Source organism: Sander lucioperca, chromosome 5 (assembly GCF_008315115.2).
Source record: "Sander lucioperca isolate FBNREF2018 chromosome 5, SLUC_FBN_1.2, whole genome shotgun sequence".
NCBI lineage: Eukaryota > Metazoa > Chordata > Actinopteri > Perciformes > Percidae > Sander > Sander lucioperca.
The window spans coordinates 9,920,328-9,936,918 of record NC_050177.1 but is presented as its reverse complement, the minus strand read 5'-3'; the positions used below and the strand labels follow the sequence as shown (position 1 = coordinate 9,936,918).

Here is a 16,591-nt window from a genome sequence, read left to right as displayed (position 1 = left end):
GTCACGGGATACAGGAAATGCAGGACCCAAATGCAGTAATACGGAATAAGGAATTTAATGGCAAAACTTACAAAAGGTGTCCAGAGGTTGGCAGACAAATACAAAAACAGGTACAAGCAGAATCCCAAAAACAGGAACAGGAAAAAACACAGAACAGTGGCAAACAATCCACTGACAAGGATTAACAAGGACAGAACACACAGAAACAGATTACACGGCAGACAGGATGAAATGATCCGACAAGAGACAAAGACAGAACAGGAACTAAATACACCAAGTAACGAGGACTAACACTGGACAGATGACACAACAGGTGAAACAAATCAGGGTGGGGCAGAACAATCAAAAAAGGCGGGAAATGAACAAAGACAGGAAGAAAGCTAGACAAGACAAGGGAGACAAGACAGACTACAAAATAAAACAGGAAACCAAGCAAAACAGAGAAACAAGACTACACAATAAAACAGAACAAAATACCAAAACCCTGACAAATAGTTGAAATGGGTAATAGAAATAGAAAGTATCTTGGTTTGTCAGGCATTCACCGAATTATCTCATCTGTCAAAATTCTTTTTCTTTTTTGTTACAATTTAAAATAACTTATAATGTTCATTCAACAAACAATACAGATAAGAATTGTTACACAGGAAGCAAAATGCAACACAATCAGAGGGAAAAAATGTAATATTTCAATATATAATATGCTGCTATTAGTATAACACTCACAGGTTCCATTTTTCTGCATTATTTGAAGCACAATTTGATAAAAAAAAATAGCTTACAGACTTTTACTGAAGTGACATTTTCAATGCATGACTTGGATAGAGTATTATACTAATTATATTATTACACTAAGTATTATAGCCTGCTAAACTGCCAAAAAAAAGTAGTAGGCTATTGTATAGGGAACTGCAGTGCAATGGTTATATAGGTCTAAAGTAGGTGTAACTTGAATATATTAAATTTATTGTCTTATTCGCAGAAACTGAGGGAGCCCTTTGTGACTTAACTTATAGGCCTACGAAGTTTATTATGAAAGCCTTTCCCGAATACCAAAGCTGTGTCACTGCAGGGTATATTGCGGTACAACAATGTCAAAGCAATATTTTCATTAAAAGTATTTTCTTATTATACTGTGGTTTATGTCAGTGCAGTTGAAGGTCGGCCGTAGCAGAGGTCGCATGGCCTGTAAATGACAGGGGAGAGAGAGAGAGAGAGAAAGAGAGAGAGAGAGAGAGAGAGAGAGAGAGAGAGAGAGAGAGAGAGAGAGAGAGAGAGAGAGAGAGAGAGAGAGAGAGAGAGAGAGAGAGAGAGAGAGAGGCAGAGGCAGAGGCGGGGGAAAGCGGGGGCACTCGCTGATACAACGGAGCACTTTTTTTTGGGCGATTGAGAGGACCTCGTGTGGCTCCGAGCATCTCCCTTCGTCCCTCGGTTGAGTTTAATGTCCGGCGCTGGTTGCCGTCACCCCCAGGATTTTTATTTATAACCGACAAGAAAATTGGATGGGACGCACACACGGGCAAGACAATCCCGGAAATAGCATGCGTACTCTCAGTCTGTCACGTACGCTCACAGTGGATTTGCATTGCTACAGGCTGCCGTAGGTAAGCGGTGTTTAAACATGTTTGACGTTACAGCTGCACGTTTAGGCTAATGTTCAACAACAATTCAGAGTGTGAAATCACTCTAAATTGTGTTTCAACTGAATGAATACATTGGTATTGGTATACTTCTTTTTTTTAAGGAGGGACCTGGTCATAAGTTGGTAATCAATAGCTGATAAAAACGATATTTTCGTCTTTTTGGTGACACGTTTCTAAATTCAGTCTAACTTCAGTGTAAATGACTGTCAGTAATTAAGTTAGAGTTTTTGTTAGCCTTCATTTCTCTTCTTTTTTACTTACTCAGCTATTTGCAACATAGCTATACGCTACTTAATTATGTTATTTTGTTACACTTTATTCTTGTCCTAGGCTATTTAAGGCTAAATGCATTGCACAATAGGCTATACTACTTATTCACAGCTCACTGTGACAAGTGGTCTGCAGTGTGCTATTATTAGGCCTAAAGTGTATCATTTTACTCCACAGATATCCTGCACAGCCTCAAAATGTTTATAAAACGGATAAAAACAAATACTCAGCTTGAGAGTACTAAATGAGAGTAACTGGTGAAATAAAGGCAAGTAGAAGAGGACTTGGACATGCAACTTCTAGTGGCTGTGGCAAAGATCCTCTCCATCAGAGAAAACAGCAGCTCAGCTAGAAAATGAAGCGAGGACGTGAGCTACGTGCGCATCCAGCAGATGACGAGGTGAAATGGAGAGCTTGGGACACACGGACCTTTTAAACCCAAGCTCTTCCCGCGGATCCGTCGCTGTTTCAGCCTCGCAGGAGAGAAGGACGAGCGGCCAGCAGAGCGTCTTCGGAGCGGCAGAGATTCACCACACACACCGATCGGACATGGGGCTTAACAGCTTTTGCGCGGCGCCGGTCGGGAGTCCAACGGCCGCGGAGTTACTCGCGGGTCTGGCCTCTCAGACCGACTCCCCTGCAATCACAACCCCGACGAAGCAGTCCAAAACCGGCGTGCCGCTCTACAATGGCGGGGTGGTGTCTCCATCTGCCACCGTGGAGGGAAGCCACGCAGGCGTTTTGGCTCACACGCCAAACGGTTACCCGGTACAAATCAATGGGGTGGCGGGGGTAACAGGCAGCTCTATGTACCCCCTCACCAGCAGAGCCCGTCTGGCGGAGAACGCAGACCGGCCAGCTCATGAGAAGTGTCCTTTAGTGATGAGGAGGATCAGTGGTGACCTGAAGGCCAGACAGGTGCAACAACAGAAACGCAGAGCTGGAGAGAACCGGGACATGGGGTCAGGAACTCCTAACGGACTCATAATGGGGTCACCCGGTGTAGGAAGTTCTGTGGACCCAGTTTTTGCTGCGGGAGACTCAGACTCTAAGTGGAGGAGGTTGGCAGATGGAAGTGCGGCTCACAAGTCTTCAGAGGCCCCCAGAGTGGCCCCAGCAGTTGCCCCGCTTATGGTCACAGTCAACTGCAGCAACAGTTCTCATAGCAACCAAATGACTATCAATCACGTGCACTGTGTCAATCCCCAATCTCCCTTAACCCATCATACTAACCAGCACAACGCACATAAAGTGGCCTCTTCAGGCCTGCCAGCTGCATCCAGCCAGACCTCCCACATCAAAGCTGAGTGCATCCCGACCCCACCACCTTCTGCAGGGGCTGGCTGGTCAGCAGAGAACATAGCCCAGCAGTACATCATCCCCTGCATGAAGTACTATGGCATCTGTGTGAAAGATAACTTCCTGAGCCCTCAGCTGGGCGACAGGGTCCTGGAGGAGGTGGAGGTCCTAAACCGCAGTGGAAAATTTCGGGGCGGGCAGCTGGTGAGCCAGAAGAGCATTCCCTCTCGGAGCATCCGGGGAGACCAGATCGCCTGGGTTGAGGGACGAGAGCCCGGGTGCGAGAGCATCGGGGCGCTGATGGCTTACATTGATGAGGCCGTCATGTACAGCGCTGCCAATGGACAGCTGGGGGACTGTGTCATCAATGGACGCACTAAGGTGAGATGAGGAACAGGGTGGGGACAGGTGGGGTCAGGTGAGAGGAAGTCAGGCAGGGGTATGTCAGACAACACAGGCTACAGACAAGCCACTCAGTCTGATGATAGCATTACATTTTGAGCAAGTTGTGGGTTGTGTCATATCTGCTCTGCTCTATCTCTCTTCTCTAACGTCGACATGCAGGCAGGCAAACGCATGCACGCACGCACACACACACACACACACACACACACACACACACACACACACACACACACACACACACTTACACCACAGTTGGAGAGTGAGCTGAGCATCGGTTAGGATGAGCCCTTCTGTGTTTCTGGCACATATGAGCTTGATAAGGGGGCTGCGGGTTGAGCCTTCACCCTAAACTGGCCCTGTGCCTGGGTATAGAACCTGCCTAAGTTTGCCCCTGTCCCTACCTTCATATCACTGGTACCCAGAAGAAGAAAAACTCTGTATCTCCTCTGCCATCACTTTATCTTGGACTTTGAAGACAACTTTTTCTATCCCCATTTTCACCCATGCAAACGTGGTGCTGACGTAGGAGAGTGTGTTTGTTTTTTCCTTTATGTCATATCTCATGCCACGTGAGCCGCATGTTTTCTCTTTATTCTAACGTGACTATCTTAGCTTCTCTTTTCCATTGATGTTTTTCAAATGCTAATGTTTTCCCCTGACATGCAAATGCGATAGAGTGTAAAACACTCGCACATTAAGTGACTTGTTATTCAGTCTTTACGTCTGTCTGTCTCTCCATTTCATGCCAGTCCAAACTGTTCCCCATCAATATTCTCAGTGTTTCAGCTTGTTCATTCAAGATTTACAATATAACAGATCCAGACAATGCAGATTGGTGTGGTTTGAAACATTTTAACGAGAAACGAGACTGTTGAGTAAATGTTTAGAAATATACATACATCATTTTTATAGCAAAGTGGCCATTATTCATATTAAACCACTTAATGAACACACGTGAGAATTTGTCTAAAACCATGTCCATCTGTGTACCCGTCTCCATGTTTGATATTTAATCATCTACAGCACCCTCTTCGCAATGCATTGGCCTCACAACCTCGTTCACCCCATCTGTGCAACACCACACATAGCACCTTGCCCTCTGTGCATGTCTAGTTCAATGTAGTGTTTAAACAACCACCAGTTTGGCCTCATACCAGCACCTTTTGCTCTCTTAAATATGGGCTTTCTGAGCTGCTTTCAAGTCAAAGCCATGCATAGACTGTGACAAAATGACGACAAAACAGGAAAGTTCAGTGACTATATTGGAACGGGTGAGCTAACAGAACATATCTCTCTCAAGATTGTGCAAATTTGCAGTTTAGAGTGCAAAATACTTGGAACCTCTGCCTACTTATGAGTTGCATTCTACTGCGCACAAATGCTGTCTCACTTAGTAAGCAATTATATAAAAACCCTCTTTATCTGTTGACACATTGAGCTGCAGCTTCCTTTCATGACTGAAGTGGATTTAATCTGTGAAATCAAAAACCCATCAAAGCTGTCGTCTCGATTCACCTGCTTGTTCTGAAGAAGAGGCAGCTTCATTTAGTTTAAAAAAATAATACTTGAGCTTTGCAGCTTGATTTGATTGCGGTTATGCTATACTTAAATGAAGTGAATATAAAATATATTGCTCTGCGTGTTTCTTGTATTGTATCACTCAGGTTGGCACTTGTATGAGGCTTGAAAACAGTCAAGAGAAGTGGTCTCCTGGGAAGGAACAGGATTTTAGAACAAGAGGAGATAATTCTGGGGTTGCTAAATTTGTATTGATGGATGCCAGCTTTGTTAGATAGCACTGTTGTTTATATATCAATATCTTTCGAGAAGCTTATCAGGATGTAATGTTGTGTTTATCTATTGCTAACAAAGTTATTCATTTTCTCTTATTTGGCATGGCGATGACCGAGTGATTTCCAGGTAAAAAATTGCCAAACACCAATTAGCCAGATCGTTCCGTTTAACCGTGGTATAAGTAAAAAAAAAAAAAAAAAGTTCAATGCTGCAAAGTACAAAATGTCCTGGCTGGTGTTCCTGTAGAGGAGGGCAGGAGACAACTTAGCGAAAGATGCAATGATGGACTGCATGAGAGAAAGAGAGAGGAAGTGATAGGAAAAGAAAAGAGGAGGATCAGGGTGGAGTACATTCAGATAGAAGGTCACTGCGTCTTTTCTGTCCTCCTAATCCCAAAACCTTCTTTTTTTTCTACTAGTTCCTTCATTATTTTTTTCACTTTCCTTCTTTTCTTTTATTCTGACCTGCTTTTCCTTTCCCCTGTCCTTTACTTCACTGCTTTTCTCCTTCGTCTTATCAATCCCCTTATTTGCTACTTGGACAATATATTTCCCAGCCGTTACCTTGGTAACAGGCCCATACAGAGTAGAGCTCTGCATTGTGTTTGAAAGAGATGTACTAGGAGAGGGACTGGCAATGCCCAAAATAATGAGACATACAGTAGAGAGGATTAGAGTGTTAACAATGGAATGGTGATTTAGTTGAAACAGTGAAGGGTTAAGGTGGGAAAGTCTTGTATTGTGGGGTAAAGAAAAATAACTTGGTGCAGGGAACGTGTCACACGAAGGGGGAGGGGATAGACTGGAAGTGAGATTGGAAGGAGCTGGGGGAGCAGGGAGTGGGAGGATAGTGTTGAGCGAGTGAGAAGGGGTGATGCAGCAGAAGCTTTGGCATAAAGAGAACGTCTCCTGCAGCAGCGTGTCCTCAGATGCCCCGCCTGTAGAGCTCGACAGTGTGGTTCCGGAAGTCAAAATCAGATTAATTTTCTCCATAAGGATTTTGATTATTAGCCACGAAGTCTAAACTTCTTCAACAGGGGGTCCGGGACCCCTAGGGGGTCCTCAGAGTTACTGCAGGGGGGGCCACCAAATTATTGTACATTTTTTGAAATTTTTTTCAAAAACCAAATTGTCTTACATGTATCAGACATATTACTAGCAAAGACAAATCAGCCTATTTGTGAAAAACAACAACATTGATGATAGGCTTTCTGGCCTATAGGTAAGGTAGACATCCACAGATAGTTAATTTCAAGTATGTTTAACATTAAAACATGATTTATAAAATAATGCCAACAATTATTTTTTTAACAGTATATTATGCACTAAAATATACTGTATGTATACAGGCTTTAGGCCACCCACACATTATTTTAGTCCTAGTTTAATATGCAACATCATTTTATACAATATATGTAGTAGGGGGTCCCTAATCCGTGTCTCTCAGTTAAGGGGTCTTTGGCTTAAAAAAACGTTGAAGACCCCTGGTCTAAACCATCTAAGGAAGACTTCCCACGAGCTACGAGATTGTGAAACGAAGGTTTATGCCCCTGTAGAAGCCAGAAGTCCATATGCAACATGGCATCATGACTTTGCGTAAGCATACACGCCACTTTCCTAAAGCCAAATGGCGTGTTATCTGTACACATTTTGAGCTATCCAGGTGTATGTCTACGCTGTATACAGCGCATGACGCCACGTGGTGTGTTATCGCGAGAACGTGCTGTGCTATCGCGAGAACGTCACACGCATGAAATTTTTTTTTCGGTTTTTCATGGTTGGGTTTAGGGAAAGAACATTGGGAAAGGCTTTAGTAACACTAAAAAAACGACAAAAACACGACGGTGACCAACGGCACACGCTTAAGAAAACAAACGGTTGGCTTTAGGAAAAAAACATTGGGGAAGGCATTATTAAAAGAAATTTAAAAAAACGGTTGATAAACACCACACACGGGACACAATCCCGGCTCTCCTGGGTGAAAGTCCTGTGTTTTACCCATCCACCACCCCAACCAACCTCTGTCCTTTCGCACTACTCGCTACGGCAATAATTCATATGTAATGTAGGTCAATGGAGGCCAAACGGCATTGATAAACACGCTAAAAAACGATTATGCGTCCGCAAAAACGGCATACGAATTGGCGTGTCATGTATACGCCACTTTGTAAGATCAGTCTGCCATATGATATCAACCTTGTTTTAAGAAAAACATGTTTTATTCGCGATGTCATGGAGAAGTACTACACTACCCACAATCCTAAGCATAACAGCCATGTCTCTGATGGGTGGAGCTCGGAAATGTTAACCGCACCAGCGACCCTGTGAATGGCTATAGCAAGCTGCTACCATTAATGTCTATGATCGTTTCTGTACACAGTCTCTTTTTTGCAGTTTTCAAAATGTTCTTTTGCACCAAATCAAATGTGTTATGGTCCTGATTTATCTTGTAGCTGGTTGGCTTGAAGGCTTAAAACTCTTTTTAAATGCATTTAATGAAATGCAAATGGAGATATTGAATGGTGAAAATCACTTCCGGAACCAGAGCCGTAGAGCTCAGCAGTACCACCGTGCAGGCTGGAGCTTGAGGTCATACAATGCGTCAACATGCCTCCTAGCTAGCTTGTTTGGATGGATCATGGATGATGGATGGATAGCTTAAAAAAAAAAAGCCAAACCTTATCTGGCTCCACCTGCTTTTATCTCATAGTGAAATTAATATCTTTGGGTTTTGGATTTCTTGTCAGGCATAACAAGCATTTGAAGACATCACCTTAATTTAATGTAGTATCCATTTAAAATGACAGACATTTTTCACTATATTCTGACATTTTACAGACTAAATAATGAATTGATCAATTGTGAAAAATATCAGATCAGATTAATAAATAATGAAAATAATCGTTAGTTGCAGTTCTAAAATGCACTTTGCACTTTTCAAGTTAGAATTAGTATAAGGTATGGACACACACACACTCACTCACTCACTCACTCACTCACTCACTCACTCACTCACACCTCAGTGTGTTTCTCTAAGTGTTTCTCTAATGTTCAGAGGTGACTCATGCATAATGAGTGCCATTGGTGCCAAAGCAGACCTGACTCATAGGGGCTGAGCAAATTTTCCAACTTTTTTTTTGTTTTATGTTCACATAAAATATAACCACTGTAATATTCAACAACAAAAAAAAATGCCAGTTGAATATTTGATTATGCTTCTAATTCAGCAATATATTCCTTATTAAAGGTACAGATAGCAGCGCCTTCTCTAAAGATGGTGACTGCCTAAAACAGCAAACAGGACAGAAACTTTCAAGTACTTCAGCTTTTTCATTTATCAGAGCAAACAATACACTACTGACCTATGGACATCACACACACACACACACACACACACACACATATATCACTCTAGTTGGTGTGACTCAGCATTAACTAGAGGCCGATACTTTGTAACCTCTTATAGTAAACACAGATCAGTTGAAACCAGTCCAGCATTGTTTATTCTGCAGTTCATCCATAAGTCAAAGGATCTTAGGTTATGTCCTCAGAAACCATTATCCAGCCTATAGAAGCAGCCAGGAACACAGCACAGATATAAACTGGGAGGGACAAAGCAGTTCATCATCATTCAGTTTAATTCATCCTTCCCTTTTCTCCAATCCAATCTGGTAGAAACTGTTAATAATAACGGAACCTGATTAACTTCATACAATGTCTCGCCCAGACTTCTTGTGATTCATCAGCTGTGGAAATTAAGCAAGATGGCTCTGCTGCTTGACAGTTATTGAGTCAAGTGGTTTCAACCCCAGAGATGGCAAACCTCTGTCGTGCTGAAGTATGTTTAACTCTTGTGTTGACTTCGGGTCACATTGACCCGTTTTTAATCTTTGTTTTATATCAGAAAAATTGGGACGTAGAAATAAGCGCTGAAAATATGTAGAAGAAAAATTTAAAACGTTGGAAAAAGCAAAAAAAAACTGTGAAAAAAAGACGTTGAAACAAAAGGTGTTTTTTTCAAGGTTGACGGGAAGACAACACAGGGGTTAAGCAAGACCCTGGCCCACTCCCAACATGGACTCTCATACTGTGATGTGAGATTCCCATAAGGGCTCCGGGTTGTCCCACTGTGAAATTGAGAGGAGTTTGAGGACTCTCTCGCAGACTTTCAGCCTGTCAACACACACTTTTCATAAGTTTGCTTGAAGAAATGATTGTTTTGTCTAGCTCTTTATTCTGGAATTCATGATCAAGTTGATTTGTTTTCGTCTGATTTGGTCGAACAACATTACATAGTAGTTGTTAGTATATTCAAAAAAAGAGCAATAAACACTGCAGTTTTAAAGTGGACACGACTGGACCAGAGATTCTCTTCCAGCTCGAGAGCTGCTGATCTGTAGTTGACCCTGCACTCTACATAAGAAGTTAATTAGAAGAGAATGTAGGATGCCTGGATAGCTCAGTTGGTAGAGCGGGCGCCCATATGTAGAGGTTTACTCCTCGACACAGCTGGCCCGGGTTCGACTCCGACCTGTGGCCCTTTGCTGCATGTCATCCCCCCCCCCCCCTCTCTCCCCTTTCATGTCTTCAGCTGTCCTGTCAAAATAAAGGCAGAAAATGCCCCAAAATTTTAACCTTTAAAAAACAAGAAGAGAATGCAAGTTACCTATGGAGGTTAGTATACGATCATAAAATTAAAATAGTTTGTCCATTGAAATGAGTAACCATATGGTATAATCTGTACATAATCAAATCCTTCCTTTCTTTCTGTATTTGCATTGCATACATCATCTTCTCTCTACTTGCACATGCAAGAATAGCACATGTGAGCTACGTTAAATATAGTTTCTTCGTCAATGTCATTCCAGTTGATTATTTCAGCTCTCAGTGACTGACATTAGGTCATGGCGAGCTGCCGGCTCATTTTCTTTTAGCAGCACAGCAATCCCTGGCTTTATGTTACCTTAAATAAAAATAATCATGATGTGTTCAACACGATGTGGTATAGACATTTTTAATGTGGGAAAAAAGTGCGCTGATATCAATTTGGAGATTAGATATCCACAGATACCCTAAATCCTAAATTGAGGAATTGGAATTAGTATCAGGAGGGGGGGAAAAAAACAAATTTTTGTTTGCTAAATTCTCTTCAGTGTTTTTGAGTACCAGCAACGTCCTTCTCTCTGTTTTGACCCCTGCTACCCCCCCCCCTCACAAAGATACATATGTATGTTCTTCCCCTCACTCTTTCTCCTTGACAAGCAGTACTCGCTGTGTTTGTTCAAGCTTAACTATCCCCTCACCTCTCCTCACCCCTCTCTCTACCATCACTCCTCTTATCAGAATATGTGTGCAGCGTTGGAGTTTATTTTTGTTCCTTGTCCACAACAGCCTGTTCTGACTGGCCGGCCGTCACCTTGGCAGCTCAGGTATCTACCCAGTGATGCCATTAGGCCATTAATGGTGGTGCATGGCAGACAGGTGGTTGGTGCCAATTAAGACTTTCACTCACTGTGGGCACAGATCTTGGCAGAGATGAAAGAGTGAGCAGGGCCGAAACAACAGATAGGATCGAGACGTGTTGTGTCACGCTGTGTGTGTGTGTGTGTGTGTGTGTGTTTGTGTGTGTAAGCTACTGACAGGAGATTGTAACCGTGCATATGTATGTGAAACTGGTTTGAATACCAGTAAAGTGTTTGTAAAGCCTAGAGTTGGTGGAGAATAAATAACATAAACCTCCATCTAAATTATATGCCTGTCTTGTGCAAGCTTTGATATAGACGTACGTGTGTGTGTGTGTGTGTGTGTGTGATGTGTTTATGCTGCAGGCTTGGGCTGAGCTGTCTGGTCTGGCATATTAAATGTTTATCGTGGTTAATTACAGTTGTTAAGACTGGAACCATGTTGATAAAAGCTGTGTACTGGGAAAACACACTTCCTTGAATAAATGCAAATAAACACTCTCATCCTTATGTGTATAGAGAAAATCCATCCTTGAACACGGAATGTTTGTATTAAATTTCATAAAAGATTAATGTGCACGAGAAACAAACAAGACCCACTCTTTACAACATTGCTCCATAGCGCTACAAATGGTCAAAAACTCAGGGTAGCTTTATCCGAGCTGTTGCTTTAATATGAAAAACATGCGCGCGCGCACACACACACACACACACACACACACACACACACACACACACACACACACGAAGGGACCAAATGACAAATGTTCAAAAAACAAACAAAATTAAAGGAACTTCTAATTACTCTAAATCGCATTCGGATTACAATAATGTTTCTGATGATCACGATCAACACATAGTTTTCTTGTGTGCATTTGACATTGACGCAGCAGGTCTGCTTGTCTGCCGGAGCTCCGGAGCAAAAGGTCCGGAGGTTAATGAGCTCTGACTGCGCGAGTTGGTCAGTAATGAGAGCTGACAATGGCGGCTGAACAGAGTCACACAACCAAACTCACTTGGCTGCGAATGAGGAGAGAAACACCTCATGTTCCTCTTGTGGGGAGCACACTGCCCTCCCCACAAGAGGAGGTGGGGGAGGGCAGTGTGCTCTCTGACCGAAGCCCTCCTACACAAAACATCACTTTTATTTGAGTTTCACAAATAACATGAGAACAGGTGCGTTTGTCTTAGAAATCTGTGCAAGCGCTGTCTGATCTCCTCAGGGTTAGGACTCTCACACTGTAGTGCGAGGGCTTACAAGATAGCGTGGCAGGCGAGTTAAATCGATAGTACAGCAGTGCAGAACCTGTTAGTCATAAATGATAGTGTCCGTGAACAGAGCTGAAGTGATGAAGTGACTCCTGATATTGTAACTTTTGCTTCCCATGTAGAACAATATAAGTCAAGACAGTGACACTATCCTCCTTTGTTGTCACCCTGGAGCGATAAAAGAGAGGTTATTACTCTACACACTGCCAACTATCATCACCTGGAATCTCTCTCCGCCGGCATAGGCTGATGTCAGTCAGTGACTCAGCTGTAGACGTTTCCTTCTCTGTCTCAGCAGAGCAGGAAAATACTGATCCTTTGCTACAGCCGCTGGGAGACAGTTTGGAAACTATTTACGCAACTCCAGCCTGAAACATGAGCTACGAGCATGGTACGTCATAGTGACATAGGCTGCTTAGTGAAATTTCACCCCGTTGCAGTACATTTACAGTGCGAAGGTCCCACAGTGGCCCTGGTCTGGAATGCACATTGACTGAAGCGCTCTCACGCAGGTCTTGGTTCCCTCGGACTCCCCAGAGAAAGCAGCGCTCTCCTGCTTCACAGCCTCCAACACATAGACGTCAAGCAGGGGAAATACCAGCGCAAGACCATTGTTTGAACGTGGATATTCTATCTGCAGATCATTTTGTAGCTGGAAAAAACAGCTGACACAATTCTCTGCTCCTTCTCCCTCTTCTTGACTGTTTCACAAATTACATCATGTTATATTGTATTAAGTATGAAGAAAGTCCACCTGGAAAACAGTTTACAATGGAGCAGTGGGAGGGCCAAATAGCGAGAGAGAATAAATACCTTAGGTCACTGCCATCTTATCCAGCACGTGTTGTCAAACAAAAAAAAACCATTTTGTCATGATGCTCCATCTAGTGTTTTTCTTTTACAGTCTAAGGTGGACAAAAATGCACAGCTAACAATCCCATTTCTTCTGTTTTAGGCGATGGTCGCTTGTTACCCAGGGAACGGGGCAGGGTACGTCCGCCATGTTGACAACCCTAACGGTGACGGACGCTGCATCACGTGTATCTACTATCTCAACAAGAACTGGGATGCCAAGGTACATTCATAAGATCAATATTCATTTAATTTAGAAAATAATTGCTTTTTAAAAACACTTTAAAACATGAGTATATCGCAGAGTAAATAAGGATCATTATAAAAATAATGTATTTCCAGCACAGTCACAAAAAAAAAAAACACACCTGATACAGACAGGCTGAAATGTATGTACATTGAGTGACTGTGTTATGTGGGCGTTTGTAGAAACAAGGAGGGTTGCTACAGATCTACCCTGAAGGCAAAAATGTGGTAGCCAGCATCGAACCTTTGTTTGACCGGCTGCTCATCTTCTGGTCGGACCGCAGGAACCCACACGAAGTCAAGCCAGCCTACGCCACTCGGTCAGTAACTCATAAACATGCTACACAAGCATATAAAGTTATGTTATGGTTTTTATTTTATTTTATACACCATGCTCATTATAATGTAAATAAGTGGATGAATTATTTAACAGTTTGCACTGGAAACAAGAATAGATTTATTATACATTTTGAATTAACGAGCCAAGCAGGTTAAATAGAACACACGCGCATGCACGCACACACACACACACACACACACACACACACACACATATTGACAGGACAGCTGAAGAAATGAAAGGGGAGAGAGAGGGGGAATGACATGCAGCAAAGGGCCGCAGGTCGGAGTCGAAACCGGGCCCGCTGCGTCGAGGTGTAAATTGTAAACCTCTATATATGGGCGCCCGCTCTACCACCTGAGCTATCCAGGCGCCCAAGGGATGCTTGTTTTTAATGAATTTAAATCATACACATACGGTTATTTATATCATAGCACCAAATAGTTGTGTCTATCGAGAGCACACGACACATACTCTTTTTACTCCTGCATTTCCTCTTCTCTACTCCATTCCATCTGGCTACTGGGGGGGCGAGGTGGAGCCGGAGGCAGGAAGTATGTGTTTCCTGAGGGGGTCGGTGGGAAGTAGAGGGGAGGAAGGTTCGATTGCAGGACTCGTGCTGGAGGCACAGACATAAGAGACAGGAATAAACAACACAGCCCCACCGGAGAGACTAGAAACTGTAGAAATTAACCCTCTGCTGCTGTGGACAGCTGCTGCCGTCTGCTTTTCACTGTCATACAAGATATTGTTTTGTAATCTGTTGTCTCTAGCTGGGTCAAAAATGGCCTTTTTTTGACCAATTTTTGGCCCTTTTGATCAGATTTTTCAAGGACAATTTGGTCCTCATCACATACAGTTTTTCAATCACTGCTAAGCTACATTTATACACCTAAACAGAAACATTTGACCAAATGAACTGTAAATAAACTGTTTTTACTTATCAATTCAGGGCATTTTAGGGACTTAATGTCTTGCGTCACAGCCATTTCATGGACCTTTCATTGGCAGTTTTGTTTAAACTTAAGCCCAGTTTATTTTTTCACTAGAAAACAGCTAATTTTGTTTTGAGTTTTATATTGTAGTGACAAAAGAGATTATCTCTTGTCGTAGTATTATTAAGATCTCTTTGTTCTTTTTTGTGTTTTACAGCTATGCCATCACAGTCTGGTACTTTGATGCCAAAGAGAGAGCTGAAGCTAAAGAGAAGTACAGATTGGGTAAGCTTTCTTTTCTTTAGATGTAGTTCAATGTCAGTTTCACTTTTTCTTTCTTAGCTTGATAACGCAATGTATCGCCTCTGGTTATATTTGGTGCAACTTAATATTGTATGTAATTAACATGCTCTTTCTCTATCGCTTGTGTAGCATCAGGACAGAAAGGTGTTCAAGTGCCTGTCACCCAAAACAGCAGGACGTAAATCTCATCTAATCACTGGAGAGCACTCCGAAAGTATTATGTGCCTTCCTGAACTGCTTATGGACGTCGCGATCAAACAGTGGAGACACTGGTAAACTGTCAGTCATCAATGCAGCTCCATGCCACTCTAACAGTGTCAGCTGTTGGATTCTCGCCACGGGCTGCGATGTGATGTTTCTCCGCCATGTGATCGGGCTGCTTTATCAAAGACGCGGCAGATATAGAGCACAACAGACTCCATTGTGTGGCAGAGGTGAGATCATAATTACGCGTCGTGGCTAAAGAAGAAGAAAATAACTTTGACGTCTCGCTGACTAATGTATGAAGACCTCAAGCTGAAAAGAAACGGAATTGTTAAATGATTTCTTTTTTTTTTTTCTTTTTTTGCCTGTTCGGTTATAAGTGATGTGATGTATTGAGAAATCATTGTTTTACTCTGCTCTTGTGTCATTTTCATTTCAAACACAAGGAGCATTAATGATGAATCAGTGGGCAGACATTGGGGGAAAAGGTGCGCAAGGAGTAGAAATCGATGGCGTTATCCCTGGAATGACTTATTTCCCTTTGTCTCATGATGTGGGCAAGTCGTGTGTAAAAACAGAGGCACAGAAAAGAGAAAAGTTACAGGGACACACACTTGAAAACTTGCATGAGGAGAACTCTACACTGTAGTTTGACTCTATAGAGCACACTAAGTAGTTCAATAAGTGTTTCTGGACTTCTTTATTCGGTATCAGGCTAGGACTAAAATATCTTTTGCAACAGTCTCAAAATGTTAGTGTGACAAAATCGCTGAATAATCCAGCATGGACCTTTCTTTCTTTTCTGCCGATACAATGTGTGAAGCTGCACTGTTTTTTAACGTAACTCATGTGCAGTGCTGCCTGTATGACACGGCTCACACTTGAGACAAGAGGAAAGCTTTCCAGTGATGAGGTAAAAACAGGGTTTGATGAAACTGTGTGTGTGTGCGCGTGTGCGTGCGTGCGTGTGTGTGTGTTCGCTCATTAGCCTGTATGCACATTCACCCTGACTCTTAGCTGTTCTTAACAAGATGGACACTTGTCGGACAAACCTTCTGCCCAAACAACATCTACTTTATAAAGCACAGAGTTAAGCATACACCGTATGCGAACTGCAGGGTCAAACTACTGCGTTCTCATGTGTCGGATTGAATGTTTGTGTTAAAGTGTACTTGCACATGTATGTGACAATTTTCACTGTCTCAAAGAGGGTAGCGAAATTGTCTGCAGATTGGTTAAGAAGAAGGTTATTTAAAAAAAAAAAAAAAAGCACTTTATTGTTTAAAATGCCATGCGTTGATAGAAAAAGTATAACTAAAAATGTAGATTAATGCCTTCATGCTGAGGATAATATGGTCATTCAAATGCAATAGAAACTAAAACAATGAGAACAAAGTGAACTTGTTTGCCTTTTTTTTATTTTGGAATATTTAATTAAACCTGTCTGTTTTTGTACACAAATAATTTTGTTATTGATTTACTGGGACAAAATCCCAGCTGAATCCCAGTTTTATTCAGCTAGGGAGATATGACCAAGGGAGCAGCACAAGACACATTATCAAAATAAACT

At 42.4% G+C, this 16,591-nt stretch overlaps 1 protein-coding gene across 1 annotated transcript; it reads left to right on the top strand.

Moving 5' to 3' along the window:
* The first annotated feature begins 1,328 nt into the window (after positions 1-1,328).
* On the top strand, positions 1,329-16,329 carry egln2 (egl-9 family hypoxia-inducible factor 2). The gene is made up of 6 exons (XM_031296704.2): positions 1,329-1,604; positions 2,091-3,593; positions 13,097-13,216; positions 13,423-13,559; positions 14,732-14,799; positions 14,947-16,329. The coding sequence occupies exons 2-6, from the start codon at positions 2,319-2,321 to the stop codon at positions 14,997-14,999; spliced, it is 1,653 nt and encodes a 550-aa protein (XP_031152564.1). The 5' UTR covers positions 1,329-1,604; positions 2,091-2,318; the 3' UTR covers positions 15,000-16,329.
* The last annotated feature ends 262 nt before the right edge of the window (positions 16,330-16,591 follow it).